The sequence below is a fragment of the Poecilia reticulata genome, chromosome 17 (assembly GCF_904066995.2).
Source record: "Poecilia reticulata chromosome 17, P_reticulata-male-v2, whole genome shotgun sequence".
Taxonomy (NCBI): domain Eukaryota; kingdom Metazoa; phylum Chordata; class Actinopteri; order Cyprinodontiformes; family Poeciliidae; genus Poecilia; species Poecilia reticulata.
Window position 1 is genome coordinate 9783564 of NC_088846.1, and position 18936 is coordinate 9802499.

The 18936-nt window shown below is 41.3% G+C and overlaps 1 protein-coding gene across 2 annotated transcripts; it reads left to right on the plus strand.

The window, feature by feature from the left end:
* Positions 1 to 526: 526 nt before the first annotated feature.
* col6a2 (collagen, type VI, alpha 2) lies at positions 527 to 18419 on the plus strand. 2 transcript variants are annotated; one of them, XM_008432934.2, is made up of 32 exons: positions 527 to 728; positions 5216 to 5307; positions 5391 to 5491; positions 7006 to 7149; positions 8176 to 8544; positions 8626 to 8646; positions 8736 to 8801; positions 8887 to 8985; positions 9075 to 9101; positions 9227 to 9253; positions 9348 to 9392; positions 9486 to 9539; positions 9617 to 9679; positions 9756 to 9818; positions 9896 to 9949; positions 10036 to 10071; positions 10163 to 10225; positions 10341 to 10403; positions 10501 to 10563; positions 10638 to 10700; positions 10781 to 10831; positions 10921 to 11019; positions 11098 to 11160; positions 11249 to 11284; positions 11372 to 11417; positions 11496 to 11648; positions 11735 to 11829; positions 12571 to 12752; positions 12864 to 13042; positions 13147 to 13185; positions 16533 to 16867; positions 17462 to 18419. In XM_008432934.2, exons 2-32 carry the CDS (start codon positions 5232 to 5234, stop codon positions 17726 to 17728), a joined length of 3042 nt encoding a protein of 1013 aa, XP_008431156.2. In that variant the 5' UTR covers positions 527 to 728; positions 5216 to 5231; the 3' UTR covers positions 17729 to 18419. The 2 variants fall into 2 exon arrangements, with proteins under 2 accessions (XP_008431156.2, XP_008431157.1); XM_008432935.2 differs by lacking the exons at positions 16533 to 16867; positions 17462 to 18419 and adding an exon at positions 14783 to 16364.
* Positions 18420 to 18936: the final 517 nt, after the last annotated feature.

Here is an 18936-nt window from a genome sequence, read left to right on the forward strand (position 1 = left end):
GTGCACAATCATTCAAACACATGGAGGGGGGGGGACTGGTGCACCTACGAATATACAAACATGATGAGAAGTCTCATGGTCGGGCTGTAAGTGTTTACTCCGGCTGTAAACTCCCCTCACTCTGCCTACTAATCACAAACAGGCGTCCAGACACTCCAGCATTCGTGCGCATGTGCGTCTTTATTGACGGCGTTCAGTCTGTTCTCTGTCCTGTTCTATACGACTTCAAACCCTCCACATGTTTGAGATTAAATCATAATAACAACAATAATATAAGTCCGTCCTAAGCGTTCTGCATCTGTCCCCCAGGCTTGTCTTGCGTCCACAATCCGTCTGATGCCAAACGGGCATCACAACCCGGTTTAAAGTTGTTGATCATTTACTGGCACGAGCTACCTTTCTGTCGTGACAGTCCGCGTGCGCGCGTGCACGCGGGCTCCGACGGAGCCAGGGCGCCCCCGCGCGGACAGCGGCGCACACTGTGGTATGTCGCGCGCGCTCCTCGGAGGAGGGATCAGGACTTTTTTTTTTTTTTGGCTGGGGCTTGGACCGGGACGGCAGGGCGAAAGGACGGCTCTCTGCTGCGGGAAGTAAGCGCACATCTCGGAGCTTTTCTTTCCCGCGTTGTCCTTCTGAATTCCCCCCCTTTTCCCTTCTGTGGAGATGAGGACATAACCAGCTTTGTGGGCCCCAGCTGCGTAAAAGTTTGAAGTGCCCAAACAGTCCAGGTAAGCTGCGCTCTTTTACGCACAACAGCTCTCCAAACGTGGTTGTCTTTACTCTCGCTGTATCTTAACAAATTTGTGTCTCTTCTTCTTTATGCGTCTTAATGAAATGTAACCCAAAACGTATGCTTGATTAAAGTTTGATCTGAGCATCCACGTCCTGTGAAAACTTCCAAACTTTCTTGACGCTTAGTGTCTCGCTCTGCTTTCTTGATTGCATTTTTTTTGTGTGTGTGTGCGTGATTTTCACTTGTAAAGTGAGATGACTGGATTACGCTCCTTGGAGAAGAGTGAAAACATTTGCAGGAGCGACTCCTCTCCACTGCGTTGTTTTCTGTCCGCGAGAGGGCGCCACAGCAAAGCGCGTGGTCCCCTAATCCGTTAGTCGACAATTAAAACACAATTACAGGAGAGCTAAGAATGATGAGTAAGAAAACTTCCTTTGGAAAACTTGTGGAAAGTGATTATTTCTTTCCATGTGGGCTCAGATGTTTAGGATCAGTTGGTAGGTTGTTTAATTACAGATCCTCGAAGCCGGATAGATAATTATCCTGTGTTTTCTCCCTCTAAAGTGGCAGACATTTTGTTTTTCGTGAGGGTTTTGAGGTTCTTGTAAATTGCATAAGCTCAGTGATTGTCACTTACTTGCTGTAAGTTGCTCATATTTGTGCTGAGTGACAAATAACAGGGACACAGGAGGATAATTGTTTACATGTTATTTCTGCTCCCAGGCAGCACTTCGTTTGGGCTTTTAGTGGTATTAAAGGACGCTGCATGTGATTTTCAACCTTTGGGTCACAAATGGTTCAGGATTTGGTAGGAAGCTAAGATACAAACACCCAAACACACATCAGTTCACTCTTTCAACCGATACAGACTTTATCCAAGTCCAGCTGTCCAGGAAACAACTACCTTTCCAAAGTGAATCATTGTGTGGCTGCACTGCCAAGCTAACCAGTTTGTAGTTTGTGCTAATTTGATTTTGTGTGATTATCTGTGCAACGAGGCGATATTTCTTATATCTAGTGCAGGGGTGTCCAAAGTGCGGCCTGGGGGCCCTTTGCGGCCCTCTGTAGGATTTTGCTCGAGACAGGAGCAAATCTGACCTGCAGTCATAGGTGGTTGATGCAGATGGACATTTTTTAGGGCAACATTTTTGCATTCATTTTAATTTTGAAGCATCTAGAATAACAAACATTGGCCTACTTTTTCCCAAAAGTAAATTTTACTTCTTTTCAAAGTAAGAAAACAATCAACCTGCCAAAAATTGTGAAAATGTGGACATTTTTGTGTATCTGCAATGATTCACAGATTCATTTTCTACTAAAATCCAACTATTTTCTTCTCTTTGATCAAATTTAAAGATGTTATTGCCAAGCAGATAAGTATGAAAGGTTAGTTTTAATACAATATTTACAATTTTTAAGGCCCCAAGTCTTTCTGTTTAACAACTTTGGTCCTCATGGCAAAAAGTTTGGACAGAAAACTTTTTAATGGTCCAAACTGATTTCCCCAGAGGCAGTGGAGGTTCCTTCAATAATCTCACATGGGGCCCCTTCTTCTACTCTCTCTCTCTCTCTCTCTCTCTCTCTCTCTCTCTCTCTCTCTCTCTCTCTCTCTCTCTCTCTCTATTATTCTGAAACTTAAATGTTTCAGATTATCAAACAGATTTTGGTGTCAGGCAAAACGAACCTGAGTAAATACAAAAAAGAAATGCAGATTTTGAATGATGATCACTTTAAATATAACTTGTTGGACAACATGAAGATAGAAATTCATGCACAGTTGAGAAACATTGGCCTTTTTTCCAACCTAAAAATGGTTAATAACCCATTTAAAATGTTTGGGACTCCAGTGAATCACAATGGGAATCATTATCTATAGAGCAGTGAGTCTTAAAGGAATGGCTGTCCTTCCAAAATCACTCCAGGTGTTCATTAGTGATTCATCCAGAGGAGAATAAAACTAACATCTAATCCAGTGCAGGGCTCACGTTCCTCAGAGGTCAGAGTTCATGATCCGTGATAGAGTTCCAAGAACAAAACCAGTTTTTTTGGCCACATTTGCCATAAATCTCTCGATGATCCTCAAGACATTTGTGGAAAATATTCTGAGGACTGATGAGAAAAAAAACTGGACCCTTTTGGAAACTGTGTGTTCAGTTACATCTGTTATAAAACAGAATTTCAGAAAAAGGTCATACCTACAGTCGAAACACGGTGACGGTAGCGTGATGATCTGGTGCCCATTTGCTGCTTCTGGACCTGGATTACTGAGTTACTTCATGAATTTGTTGGAAATATGAATCGTACATGAATACCGTGATCAAACTCATGGTATTCATGAGTGAACAGTAAACCAAGCAACCCTATATCCACCTCTGATTGACTGAACAAAAACAAGAATGAAGGTGTGACTGGTCTTGCTGCTGCTGCATGGCCCGCATTCATTCCAGACTCCTCACAACTGGGAATATTAAAACCATTCTACATAGAAGAGTGGCCTAAAATGTGTCCAGTGTATGAAATACTAATTGCTCGTTAGCACAATGCTAGGGGCATCTACGTTTTGTTTAGCTACTTTCCTTTTAATAAATACAATTATTTAAAAACTGCCTTTTATATGTACTCCGGTTGTTTTTGTCTCACATTGCAATTAGTTTGATCATCTGAAATATTAAGAGAGGACTGAAAAAAAGGATAATAAGTCTGTGGAGGGATAAATATTTATTTTTGTTACAGCTTTTTCTATCTATACAAACTGTGTTTAAAAGAATTTGTGATCAGGGTAGATTCATCCAGTCCAGGTGCGAGTCCGCTTTAGTTTTGGCTTCACATGGCTGCCTCAATGTAAAGCCAGGGTTTCTGCAGGTTTCGCCAACTCAAATTTAAGACTTTTTAAGGCCACTATGAATGCACTTTAAGACCTGTATCTTCACAGAAATGAACAAACTTCGCCAAGCCAACTGGCAATAGATTTGCATATGTCCTTTAGGCTATAGACACAAGAAAGAGAAAGCTAGCTAGCTATCTAGCTAGCAAGAGTATATTAGCAGTGGATTATCAATAGCCTTGAGCCACAGAATACAATGAGGATGTCTTCATGTGACTCAAACTTTTGCCTTACAGAAACGTCCCATTAAAAAAAAACATAGAATATATGAAATTAAATAGTTCTGCCAAGACAACATTTAAAACCTGTGAATAACATATTTAAGACCAACTTATTTGTTTTTCAGAATCAGAATGCGTTTATTGTTACAAAGAAGCATAATAAAATTTATTTCAGTACAACCCATCCAAAGAAAGACAAATAAAGATAAGGAAGACAGGTGACTAGGGCTGCAGCCATGGAGGCACTTTAAAAATTAATAATTTAAGACATTTTAAGGCTTTACTTTTAGACACATGAATTTAAGACTTTAGGACATCCTGAAAGCGGTCCTGATGCAAAAAAAAATCCAAAACAAAACTAAACAAAAATACTCAAAATATATTGTAAATGTTTGAGTAATTTTAAAGAAATCTCAAAAACATCCAGCACACATTTTACCGGTTTACGTGTTTTAGAGATTCATGGTCTTCCTTAAGAGTGTAGACCATGAAATTGATTTCGCAGAAACAAATTACATACCAACTTCAATGTGTACATCCATTATTGACTGGATATGCAGATAAGTAATAGAAACCCTTTCCAAGCCTGCCCCTCAAGGCACGCTGCCCTTAATGTTTTAGGTGTTTCCTCGATTTAGCACACACGATTTCAATTGATGGCTGGTCAACAGGCTTTTACTGAACTACAATAATCTGAATCAGGTGTGTTCGAGGAGGGAGACATCTGAAACATGCAGAGCAGTTTGCCTTGAGGACCAGCGTTGGGGAAATACTGTCCAAGGCCATACTGTACAGGTTAATCTGCCTGTGACAGTGAGGAAATCCTCTAGGGGGTAGTAGACTTTAGAAACCAACTGACTAAAAACTAAATATGAGGCCTTTCGCTGGATACATAATCAAATTAATCAAAATATGTAGTTGTCATCAGTTTGCTTTTGTGTAAACAGCCTGAAAATAATATCTTCCTAACCTGCAAGCAGGATGGCTGACTGAATTTCTACAGTTTATAGCTGGAGTTTGGTACCTGCTTCTCATTCAAGGCTTTAATTTAAACTCTGTTTTACTAGTGTGCAATAAAATCATTTATATAACTAATTGTTTGGCAGCCATTTTGTTCTCTCTGCAAAAAATATTGCCATTGTTTGCTGGATTTTTAATCTGAAACAGTTGGCTCGGAGACTAGATGAAATCCTGTTCAGAATTCTCATGGAAAGTAACGCTCCATGACAGAAACAAAGCAAGTTTAATTTTTATTTTATCAGTTTGCTCCTAACACTTTACATTTTAACAAGCTGCCAGCATGGAAAGAGCAGCAACGTTTGCGTCAACTCATGTGGTGTACCTTGTTTCTTGTTTTTCCCTTCTTCTCTGTTTTAGACTGCGGAAGAAGAAGATGCTTGCGTTGGAGACTGTCGTGCTCTGTCTTCTCCTCGGAGCCCTGACTCACGCCGAGAAAGCAGACTGCAACCGTGAGTGCCAGCATCTCCGCGGCAACAGTAACAGTGCAACGCCAAGCACGTTTTAACCACATCCGCTGGTGTGCTTCTTTCAGAGAGGAGAGAATGTCCCATACACCTGTACTTCACCATAGACACATCTGAGACCATCGCGCTGCAGGAGTCGCCCCCTGGAGCGTTGGTGAAAAGCATCCGGGTTCGTCTTTTACCCATCACTGTTTTACAGAGCGACCAACTGAGAGGGCACAGTTCGGATGGTTAATAAAGTTTAGTCGCAGATATAAGACATAGGAAGATTTTGCTGCTGTAAAATCATCACAGTTTAATTATGCATAAGATACTGCAGACTCTAACGTAGTTCAGCTGGGAGTTGGATCCTGGTGCAGAAGTGTAGCATATTGACCATAGAGACATCAAGGTTGCCATGGTAAATATTTAATTAATAATTTGTGCTAATTAATTGTCAAAACGATCCAATTTTTATCTGCTAAAGAATTAATTTGGCAAGGCATTGAAAAATGATAGGCATTATTATATAAATAAATCCAAATGTTATCTATGAAACGCACAGAAGTCAAATTCCCTCAGCAGGTTTATAAAATGGCAAAGACAAGAAAACATGCCATTCCTAAAAAAAAACAAAAAAAACTGAAAATTCAAACTTGTCCATATTTTCAGTCAGTGAAATGAAAAATTGTTTAAAAAAAACTAAATTTCAAAATCCTCATCAGAAGCAGTCACGTTGATTCGTTAAGTTGTTGAGAATCGGAATAAATTCAGTTGAGGAAATAAATTTAAAAAATGACAGAAATTGTTCACAGGCACCGCTTTTTCTACCGTACTAATGAACAGTGCTGTCGACTTATGAACGACTTATGAGTAAAAACTTTCAGAGAAGAATAATAAATGTTTGGAAGCCAAATTCTTGTTTGCGTCCTTACCTCTAACTAATTTCATCTTTTTGCTCAGCTTTACAAAAGCACAACTTTTAGGATGATAGTTGATAACTTGAAAGCCTCAGAGTAAATTCATTTTCCAGATTCAGTCCCACACACTAAATATTGTCTACAGATTTCTTAACAGTGAGTAATAAAGATTTGTTTGACCTCTGTTTGACCTCGCAGCTGTCATTCCACGTTGTTTGCCACAGTTCCTGTTTTTGCAATCTTTTTATGCATTACTCTATCAGCAGATACAGCCGTGCTGCTGCGAAACTTATTTAATTTCATTTTCTGACTTATGAATGCCATCACACATACATTTTGAAGGCAGGCACAAAGGAATAAGACAGATTTTCCTGTATATTATGTTGAAATGCAGTACAGTATGTTGAAAAATAGACACTGAAAACTGCCATCATGCCACAGTTGGTAGCAATGTTAGCTTGCAGCGAGAAAGTCCTGGGTTTGAGTCCCTGCCTGGGATTAGTTTTGCACACATCTTAATAATAGTGAACTAATTAATGATACACTTTCAGATTTCTGTTTTCTAGTGAGTAAATCCCAACTGTTACATGTGAGTTTTCTGCTAAATTGAACATACTTGTTCCCAAAAGAATGAAACTAAAATCCGCATAGATTCTCGTAAGCCATAGAAGTCATGTTATGCGTTTCATTTTTACCCACTTTCTTTGAGGCATTAAAGAAACTTTGTTCACTTTTTTTCACCCTGTACTGTAGTATGATGTTTTCTGTTGCTCCTTTTCCGTAGGAATTCACGGATCAGTTTGTGCGGCGATTGAAAGATGAAGAAATCCGGAACACTGTTCCAATCACCTGGGCTATCGGTGGACTGCACTTCTCCCAGACTCAGCAGGTTTTCAGCCCCATCCAAGGAAAGGACGCGTTCCTCTCCGTAAGACCTACGCTACGCACACACGAACTCACGCAGGCCTGTTCCACAAATCCCCATTCATATTTGTTTAAACGTTAGAAAGACGTGTTGTGTTAATGTGGCCTATTAACTGCATCCATGTTGAAGCTTCAGGTAAACACAGATGTTGCTGATGTCAACATTTAAAGTTATTCTTAACTTATGTCAAAGCAGCAGCTTGTGTGTTTTATTAAGTTTGAATATTTGTGATTGCAAATGATAAACCATTTTGTTCATCAGCTTGGAGCCCTCTCAGACCTCATATTAAAATTCACGTTTGCTTGATGTTACAGCCGGCTAAGCTAACCACACAATTTACATTTGTTTGATGTTCCATGTTATAAAATGCACTGTTCAGTTCAAAGTTCTCAGAGGTCATGAACTTTTGAACATATTTCCGTACTATTTAAGATGATCACATCCGATGGATGTGCTCAGCAGCAACAACTGAATAGGCTGCGACATTTCAACTTTTAGTTTATGCTAACCGACCCAAAGTGTCTCAAGGCATAATCCTCCACATCACTCCAGCTGATATAATCCAGGATGAACCCCTGCTGTCATCCTGTTTACTCCACAGTCTGACCCTACCTACAGGAATGTTGCATTTAAAGCTAAGATTTATAATTATTAGCCAATTTTAGTGAGCCTGTGGACATTTTAACCCCAGTTTCCTGTTCTTAGCTGACAGGAAGGTCTCCTTTCAAGGCTTTCTGTTGCCATGCCTTTCCGCTTCAAGATTCAATGTGTTTTGCATTCTGAATTGGTGGTGAAAACGTCTTTGTTATAATGATTGGATATTTAAGCTCATTTTGCACTCCAATCATTTGAAATCAGTCTTCCCCTCTTCTGCACCTCGGATATTTTCCTTTGTTTGCTCCATTCTCTGCCAACATGAAGATCAGTAGTTTCTGAAATACTCAAGGCACAACCTGTCTATATAACATCGAAAGTAGTTTTTATTCCCGTTTTTCCACCTTGTGATGATCCGCTTGTTTATTGTTGTAGTCTCTCGTGAGAATTGAGAATTACCTTGGAAAAGGCACCTACATCGACTGCGCTCTCCGAAGAATGTCCGAGGAGATGCTGCTTGGACCCGCTTCAAGCGTCACACCCCTGCGGTTCGCCGTGGTCATCACTGACGGCCACGTGACCGGAAACCCGTGTGGGGGCATCAAGGTGTCAGCGGAAGACGCGCGTGATAAGGGCATCAGGGTGTTTGCCGTAGCGGCATCGACGAACATCGAGGAGACGGGACTGAAAGAGATTGCCAACTCCCCGGCGTCGGTCTTCAGGGACGACTTCATGGCTGTGGACCTTAGCAAGGGCAGACCAATTATACAAACCTCAACAATGGACCGCATTATCAAGACAATGGTAATGCTCAATTATACGTTCACACATTAAACTTAATTGTTTTTACCTCTCGGCCTGACAGCTTCTTCTTTTTCTTTACAGAAACATATGGCGTTCGTAGACGTAAGACTGGACTGTTACTAGTACTATCTTTGAAATATATAAAGTAGGCAATTATGTCCTCACTCACCGCTTTATTTTTGCGTCACTAGTGTTATAACGTGTCCTGCCTGGAGACACCAGGGCAACCTGGTCCAAAAGGCCACAGAGGACAGAAAGTGAGTTTTCCACATACACACTCACATGATCTCGGCATATTTCAGCCGCTTTCCTTCGCTGATCATGTTGGAACTTATTGACCAGGGAGCTAAAGGAGACAATGGTGAAGCAGGACTAAAAGGTGAAAGAGGTCGCCCAGGAGACCCCGGCATTGAAGGTCCCATCGGTCAGCCTGGTATCAAGGTGGGAGGGTCTCACCAACTGGATTTTAACTGAGCTTTGACTAGTACTAACATTTTATGAAGTGGTTTTCCTTTTTCCTCTCTTCATAGGGTGAACTTGGTCCAATAGGCGACAAGGTGAGACTTCAACTTGGTTTTGTGGGGATTCAAAAGATCTTGCTTTGATAAAGATGTTCAGGATTCACTCTGTTGATGTTATAATAATAATTGATAAGCATTTTTTTTAATCTGTCTGAATACAGGGGGAGATTGGAACTCAGGGCAAAAAGGTAGGTTTTGTTGATGATTTCAAACTTGTTACCTATTAGTACTGGTTTTGAACCAGTCTCAGTTTCTCTAACTGGGTCTGTTTATTGCCAATAGGGTGTGGCTGGTATTCCAGGACGTAACGGAACTGATGGACAAAAAGTAAAGTTTTTATCACAGAGCTTGTAATCTTTTAACACTACCTCTAGAGTTCTTTGGTGACACACATATTTTGCAACTTTTCCCTACTTTCAGGGCAAACTTGGACGGATTGGTGCCCCAGGTTGCAAAGGAGACCCAGGCGACAGAGTATGACACTTATCATCATCTAAGGCCATTTGAGCGTCTTTATAGTCAATTTATGATCAGAATCAAATGGTTTCCAGGGTCCCGATGGTCATCCAGGAGATGTCGGCGAACGTGGTCCTTCAGGAACTGATGGGGAGAAGGTAACACATTTGGGTTGTAAAACCCTTACCTCTTACCCCTGCAGGTCACTGTTAAAAACTGCCTCATTGTTTCCAGGGTGACCCTGGGCGCCCAGGAAGAGCCGGTCCCCCTGGCCCGCCTGGAGAAGGTGGACCACAGGTAAAACAGAAATGGACAGAGAAAGCAGATGTTTTCTGTTGCAGCTAATAGGTTAAACTCTGATGTTTCATTTGCAGGGAGAAAGAGGAAGTAATGGGTCACCTGGCGTTCCTGGAACTAAAGGAACCCCTGTAAGATGGTTAGGACAGATGTGTCCATTCAAACCCAAACTGTCCAATGCAATGAATGGTTGATCTGTACTTGTTTTGTTTTCTAGGGACTCCCTGGAAGTCCGGGAAAACGAGGCGAGGAAGTAAGAGTATCCAGAATATTCAGTTATTTTTGCGCATGTTCTGTCTTTGCAAAGTCTGATGGGCCTTCATTGGCTTTTGGGATTTTTTTAGGGAAGAAGAGGAGACTACGGGCCCAAAGGTGAACCTGGACCAGATGGTACCAAGGGAGAGAAGGTAGGTGTTCACACGCCCATTTGTAAGAACTTTCTTCAGAGTTCCTAAGGATTTTTGTAGAACTTTTCTCCCATATTGCAGCATCCAGATGAAGACTGATGTGATATCATTTCAGGGCGAAATGGGACCAGAGGGCTTGAGAGGAGTCCCCGGAGAATCGGGAAGCAAAGGTGCAAAGGTAGAAAGACCCATTTTATTAGATGAAGGTCAATGGCATATCCTCATTAATATACTTTAACTTTCAATGTAACTTCCGTTGTGTTTTATCTAAACAGGGAGACACTGGCTTGCCAGGACCTAGAGGACCACCAGGAGCTTCAGGGGAGCCTGGAAGAAACGTAGGTTAAAAGTTGCATTTTACAAATCATCTCAAGAAATCCCGAGATGCCGTCTGACGCTGTTTGAACTTTAGGGCACCAGAGGAGACCCTGGTGATATGGGACCAAGAGGAGAGCCTGGGCAGCCTGGACCAAAGGTTACCAGCAGTAGATTTGTCTTCGTCCACAGCGATGTCATTCTCGGTTTACTTCATACATGTTTTTACTTTCTTGGCAGGGAGATGCTGGAAGACCTGGCTTTAGCTATCCTGGACCAAGAGGAGATCCAGTACGAGACATAGGCACTCTGAGATCTTCAGCCTTCCCTTTGTTGCCAAGTTGGTTCAATTGACATGGATTGTCTCTGCTCATTTGTAGGGCGAAAGAGGGGACCCGGGCAAGCGTGGACCCCCTGGCAGCAGAGGAGACTGTGGTCAGAAGGGAGATCCTGGAAATAAAGGAACTCCAGGAGAGTCAGTAAGTAACTTCAAAGATGCAATTATGGATAATGTTTTACTTAACATCTCAGCTAAGTGAGCCCTTTGCCTTCATCAGGGTGAACCAGGGCCCACAGGGGAACCAGGGCTAAGAGGACCCAGAGGAGGTCCTGGTCGAGATGTAAGTCAACAAATGACGTTAATCATCTACAGTGGTATTCTTAGCAAAACAGATTCCAAAGGTAAATTTAATTTGTCTTCCTCGACAGGGAGATCCAGGTCCAGAGGGAGATCCCGGGCTTACTGTGAGAACACATCTGATCACAGTTTTATCAGTGAATGAAACACAAACTCAGAGGTTTTAAGGGTCATGATTGTGTTTTCGCCCGCAGGAATGTGATGTCATGAACTACATCAGAGAGACGTGTGGCTGCTGTGGTGAGTTTAGTGTAGAAGCGACTAAAACCTCCGTTTTATGTTTATTACTTATTGGTTGCATTATTTTTAAATGTCCAGACTGCGAGAAACGCTGCGGGGCCCTGGATATCGTCTTTGTTATTGACAGCTCAGAGTCTGTGGGACTCACCAACTTCACCCTGGAAAAGAACTTTGTCATCAACACCATCAACAGACTGGGATCTTTTGCCAAAGACCCGCAGTCCGAAACAGGTTCAGATGTCAAAGTGCAATGCCAACACTTCCAAAAGTGATTGTGAATTGGAGCACTCTAACAAGAAGGCCCTCTGTTTTCACAGGCACAAGGGTCGGTGTGGTGCAGTACAGCCACAATGGGACCTTCCAAGCAATCAACCTCAATGACAGCAACATCAACTCGCTGACGGCGTTTAAGGTTTCACCAATACTGGAACAGAAATAAACACTGATGTACATTACAGAAAAGTTTATATTTAGCAGATGGCTCTTCCATCCTGTTGGCCGTATGTGGTTTGATTATTTAAAGCTGATCAGGTCTATTGACACATATGGCTGAAGGAAGTTAAACAGAGATCAGATCTGACACCAGATTCATGTATCTTTCTACTTTGTCTTCAAGGACACTCTGCTTTTGCTTTTTTGCTTTGGTGTTACTTATACTTGATGTATTTCTGAAAGCTCCAACAACACTTGAGGAAAAGAAATCAACTTCAATTCTCCAACAACTTAGACCATGTGTTTTAAGTGTGTTTTTAAGGATCTACATCTTAAGAAGGAACAAACTGAGGGTAGGGCATGGATGCTACTGAATTTGGGCTTTTTATTGGACTCATCTGCACTAGAAACTGCTCAAAACTTTTTAAGCTATTTCATAAATCATCTAAAATATTTAGTATCTGCTTGGAGGAGATGTTGTCTTAAGTATCACCCACTATCATCCAGTACTTCCTTACATATGGAACTGGATTCTACGCATCAAAACCTCTGAGGCCCTTTATGAGGCAGATAGGGATATAAGCACATGTTACTTTACTAAACAAATACTAAAACTAAAAATTGCAATTCAGAAATATTGTCATAGATATACAGCGTGTGGCTTTTTGTGTCCATTTTTAATAAATCCATTGCCACCATCCTCTTCCCCCTTCCTGTCCAGGAAGCTGTGAAGCGGTTAGAGTGGATCGCAGGAGGAACCTGGACTCCATCTGCTCTTAAGTTTGCCTACGACCACCTGATCAGGGACAGCCGCCGAGCCAAAGCCAACGTCACGGTCGTCGTGATTACGGACGGACGCTTTGACCCAAGGGACGACGACAGACTGCTGCCGTATCTGTGCAAGTGCGACTGCTGTTCTGTGTTTTAAAATGTTGGAATTGTGACGCTGCGCAAAAAAAGGGTCTTATCTCAGAGCTTGTTTTTGTTTTTGTCCGTATCGATCCGCGTGAACAGTCACCCGGGCGTCGACGTGAGTGCCATCGGTATCGGGGACATGTTTGAGCAGGTCGAGGAGAACGAGAGTCTGCAGAGCATTGCCTGCCAGAAGGAAGGCAGAGTGATGGGAATGAGGCGGTTCGCAGACCTGGTGGCGGAGGAATTCATCGACAAGATTGAGACCGTGCTCTGCCCTGGTAAATCACACAGCAGATCAGTACTGTATGTACGGCATGTCTACTTAGTGGAGAGTTCAATGATAATCTATGAACTGTTTGTTATTGTTAAATTTTTTTCACAGATCCAGCCATCATATGCCCTGATCTTCCATGTAAATCAGGTAAGACCAGTTTTATTCGATGCTTCTAGGTATGGGGAACCTTGTGTTTTGTTTTGTTTTTCTTTGCAGGGTTGGACCAGCATTTCATTTGAAGGCCTGATTCCAGTTTGTTACGTGGAATGCCAGTATTTTAAATATCGATTATGCAGAGTGACATATTACAAGTGTTTAATGTCTGTTAACATTTATAATTATGGAAAACTTAATTTCTCAGAAATGTTGAGTATTAGACATAGCACAGAACTCTTGGCCTACTTAATCGTAGGGAAGACAGCTTGTTTTCCTCTCTCATCAAGGAAGGTAAACCAGAAAAGGCCATTGCTAAAGAGTCTACTGAGTATTGTATCCAAGTACATTAATGGAAAGTTGAGTGGAGGGAAAAGGCCTAGTAGAAAAAAAATAGTAAACAAATAGGCACAATCGCAGCTTTTTTGTGTAATATACATGTCATTGAAGAAAAAAGTTTTGCTTTAATTTAATATAAGCCATAATCATCTAAATTAAAACAAAAATATCACTCTGTTGTGTTTAATGAGTTAACATTTGTGAATTCTACATTTTGAATTCATTTATAAGACTAATACGTGTATAGCTGTTTAGTCGTTAAAGCTGCGGCTCATAACTTTAATAAAAATGTTTTTGTTTTTTTTACATACTGTCACCAAAACTGTCACCATGTCATGACGGTATTATAATATAAGAGATAATCTGCTAAAGGATCAACTTCCTCCACCTCCTCCCAGTGCCGCTGTTGTCTGAAAAAAATACACAGTTCCCAAATGAAAACAACCAATCAGAGCCAGGAGGAAGGCCTTAGCGCAGTCAATCATCCTCGTGAATGTGCTGCTGAATGTGCGAATGGTGGAGAAACAACTTATTGTTACAGAAAAACCGTTTGTCTGCCGTCATCGGTGACTATGCTAACTAGCATTAGCATTCGTGACATGCTATGTTGACAAGGACAACATAGCATGTTGGTCATCAATGGGCAATGATGCCCATTGTCATTAATGGGCATCATTGACAGCGATAAGACCCTCCTCCTGGCTCTGATTGGTTGTTTCTAATTAGCACCGGGAAAAGGCAGAGGAGCTAGATTTTTTTAATATAATCTGTTTCATACCGTAATGTTACGACATAGTGACAGTTTCAACAAATGTGTAAAAAAAAAACATGTTTTTTTACAAAAGTTACATACTACAGCTTTAATAATCTTAATCTCTTTAGGGTCATTGAGGCCAGCAGAGGGCACTAAACAGTCGCAAAATTTGTTTATACCTATGTCCGGCCCTGTTAGGCCTCAAAAGGCATAAGATGAAATCAAACGGGTTTACAGGACTATATTTCAGAATTTGAAGGTATTTCTAGTTTCTCAACTTTAAAGCAGAAAACTGAACAGCTGCAAACTTTTCACCTCTGTTTTTCCAGCGTAACATTTGGAACGATGCTCATGTCTGCTGTTGCTTACATTTATGCTTGTTCAGATGTGATTAACTCGTTTTAGACCAACTCGCTGTACCTCCAGCGCCGTAACAGGCTCTGTTGATGCATTCGTGGGACCCCCTGCCCACAATGTTGTTCCACCCACTCGTTGCAGGAGGGGGCGTCACTCTGGGGGAAGCCCCGCCCCCCTGGAAGCCACTGGCCGAAGAAGGCAACCCCTCTTTAGTCCCCACCTCACTGGAGAGTGTGGCCGGCCTGCTGAGCAACCTGAACAAGCAGCAGTATCCGGTTGGCATAGCAACCATGGCGTACACAGCCCAGAGAGCCAAACTCTCCCAGGGAGTGGACAGGGAGCAGTGGACCAAGCTGTTCATCGACTCATTTAAATATGTCTATGGCGACCTTATGGGAGACCCTGAGAAAGCCCTGGGGCTTTGTTAGTGCTACAGTGCTAACCATGCTACCTCGCCTCAATGACCTTGACTAATAATAAGCTTGCTAAAATGACTTTATTTGTGTTTAAATCATTTTGTTTTTTATTCTGAAGGTGCAATAATACATTTACAGGCCAGTGAAATGAACTGCATGAAGCTTTGAGGGCAAACTTGTGTGTTTTGTGCAAATGTGATAAAGAAAAATAATTCAAAATGTAGATTAGGCTCTCTCTCCTACGACGGTGTATTAGGGCCGTTGTAGATAGAATAAAAAAAAGACGTCAATTTCCGACAAAAGAAAAACACTTTGACATTTTCTAAAAAAAAAATGTTTTTAATGTAAACATTTCCTAAACTTTTTCCCCTTTTGATACTTAGAAATTTCCAAGTTGTTTTTAGCAAAATTCTGACATTAATCTCAAAATTTCAGATTTTTCTTAGGGAGTGAGAGGAATTTTCCACATGTCAAAATCAGAAATTTCCTAATTTTTTTTTCTAGAAATTGTCTGTGTTGCCATAGCAAATTTTCCACTTCAATCTCAGAAATTTGCACATTTGAGACTAATCTCAAAACGTTTGACTTTTTATCAAAAATGTCCTCCTCTTCCTTTTTATCCATCTACAATGACCCTAACGTGCAGTCATAACCCATTTTTTTGTCTCCCAGAGAAACATGTTAATTTCGTACACATATTTTTTTTTTGTTTTAACATATTAGTTGAAAGCTATTTTGAGTTAAAATGGATGGTGTCGACTGTAGACCCGTTCATGTTACTTTTGCACAGTGGCCCTTTGATGAAGCCTCATTTCCACTGTGAATCATGAGCTTTATGAATCACTCGAAATGTTTCCCTACTTTTTTTTCTCTCTTTTTTTGCTGTTTTGCACATATCCATGGTTACAGCCTTTACTTTTATTCCCTGTGAGTGTTTTATGGTGGCTACAAGTAATTACACATGGAAAATATCGAGTCTATAAATACATTTCACATTATTTTGTATATGAGTCAGAGGCCTTTGTATGTGTATGTTTGGGTGATGTGCTTGGCTCGGACAGAGACGGAAATATTGTACATTATACTCCTGGCTGGTGCATGACTTCTACAGCATGTGGCTTGGTCTATGAAGTCTGATGACTAGAAAGAATTGACCACCTTGTAGCTTTAACCAAGTGTTATTTTTACCAGCTCCGTGACTGCGCCTATCAGATGTGAACAATGTTGTTTTTGAATAAAACAGAATGTAATCGATCTTTATATGTTGGCAAGAAATAAAAAGAAAAATATGGCAGAGCAAACTCAAACAGCACTGTTTTTGTTGAACATTAATAGCCCTGATCGACGCCGGCATGTAAAGAGTTGTTGCATGTTATTGCATTTTCTCAGCCTTAACTTTTTGAACATCTGCGCTCCAGCTGTTGCTTACTGAACACTACGCTGTGTGTGTGCGTGTGTGTGTGGGTCTGTTTCAGAGCCAGCTGTGGCTAGTTGTGTGCAGAGGCCGGTGGACGTGATCTTCATGTTGGATGGTTCGGAGAGGATGGGCCTGGAGAACCACCTCCGGGCCAAAGAGTTCATCGAGAACGTAGCCCGCCGCCTGACCCTGGCCGACGGCCCGACCGACGACACCAAGGCCCGTCTAGCTCTGCTGCAGTTTGGCAGCACGGGAGACCACAAAGAAGAGTTCCCGCTCACGCATAATCTCACCGTCATCGTGGATTCGCTGGCAGCTGTGAACTATTTGGACTCCTCGTCCGCTTTGGGCAACGCCATCATCTATGCTGTAAACAACCTGGTGGTCAGACAGGTACTGTTCGTCCACAAAAACAGGGTCTGACAGTGGACTTGGTCTAACAATCTATCATTTTCAGTAGGCATGTCTACCTACTGATGTGCAAATGTATTGTCTGTTGTGATTCACTTACATGTTGCCTTCAAAACACGTTCCTGGTGTCACCTAAGTATAGGGACTCTATGCGTAAATTCACAACATCCCTGTTAAGTCCATTTTCTGAGATTATTCTCTAAATTATTAAAAAAAATGTTAGAACATTTTTGACTTTAGGATCTCAGAAATGTCCTTGTTTTATCTAGTACATTTCTAAGATTCATCTAGAAATGTCTGAGTTTTTTTTGGTAGAAACTTGACAGAAAACATTTTGTTTTGTCTACAATGGCACTAATAGGCCAAGAAACCTGACTTGGAGTTTGGAAAAAAGGAAACTGTCTCTACTACGAGCTAAAAGCTACATGATTTGCTAGCTGGTGAATCCTGTCATTGCTGCAGTAAATTGTCTTCTGTTTGGACCCGACATTTTTACCGACTGTGACCTGAATGCCTTTCTCAAATTCGAACTATTTCTCAAATGCTAAACCCCCTCTCCCGCTTTCGCATTTGCAGAGTCAACGGCTATCCCGACGCAACGCTGAGGTGGCCTTCGTCTTCATCACGGATGGAATAACCTCCACCGACCAGCTGGAAGAGGGCGTGGAGGCCATGAAGAGAGTAGAAGGTGTTCCCACGGTGATCGCTTTGGGAGGCGACACTGACGAAGAGGTGCTGCGCAAGGTGTCACTGGGAGACTCATCTGCCATCTTTAGGGGCGACAACTTCTTCGTGCTGGGCAAATCTGCTTTCTTTGAGCGCTTCATCCGCTGGATTTGCTAGTGAGGAACTGCAGTGCTCTGCACAATAGCGTTAGAGGCCATTGAACGACAGAGGGACCAGCTCCTTCGGTCTACATGTAAAACCCACGCAGAGGCACCAGATGTAACTCTGTGACCATTATCATTCCTGGATAAAAAAAAAAAGCACTGAGGTGGCTCTATATTGTGTTGCGTTCGGGAAGAAAATTTGCTTGCAAAATTGAAAGGAGCCTATTCAGGTCCGACTCTTTACACACTTCCAGAACCAATGTGTCCATTTACATGTCTTGTCAGCACTGCTACAGTAGGTATGCCACAGGAGAAATTTGTGATTATAGAGTAGTAACCAAGCACACTATAGGTTTTACATAGTTTTTTTTTTGTTTCTGTTTTTTTTTTGTATAATGTTCAGCTTACAGGAACAAACTTTTATCTGTCATTTTCTCTTTGACCCAAACTTACACACACTATTTCTTTAAAAGGTTAGTATTTACATTAATGGTGCTAAACAATATCTGGGATGTTCTGAAAAAAAAAACAGTTTTTAATTCACATTGTACTGTTATTTGTATCATTTGTTCTGGAGATAAACAACAACAACAAACTGAATGTTGTTCTGACTAAGAAATCTTCCAGATGAATGCCAAGCTGGAACAGACCGAGAAACAAAATCTGTCTAGAAGGTTCAAATAAAGACCAGAGTGTGACCCCAACACTGTGTTTTGTATTTGTAAAATCATAATGTATTACCATTGTTCCATTTCGTATTTCATCCTTTGTGAAGTGGTTCAGAATATAAAATGAAAACAACTAGGTTTTGATAAAGAGGACTTGTTATGAGAGAGACAGGAGAACACACAATTGAATACCCAGATGCCTTTTGATGCTCTTAAAACTTTACAGCTTTAAAGTCCTGCAATAATCAGTCAAATTACAGACTTCCACCTCAATAGCTGAATTATTTCATAATTCTGAAATATAGCGGGGATTCATGCAGGATGCATTGTTGTACCATTGTATCATTTTCAATATATTTGGACTGAGGCTGACAAAAATAACCTCCTGACTCTACAAGCTAAATTAGATTCCATCTATGAAAGAAAGGCCCAGGGAGCTTTTGTCAGATCCAGAGCTAAATGAATTGAGGAAGGGGAGAAAAACAGTTCATACTTCTGCAGATTGGAAAAGAGAAGACAAGTTAAAAATCACATTCAATCCTTTATTATCAAC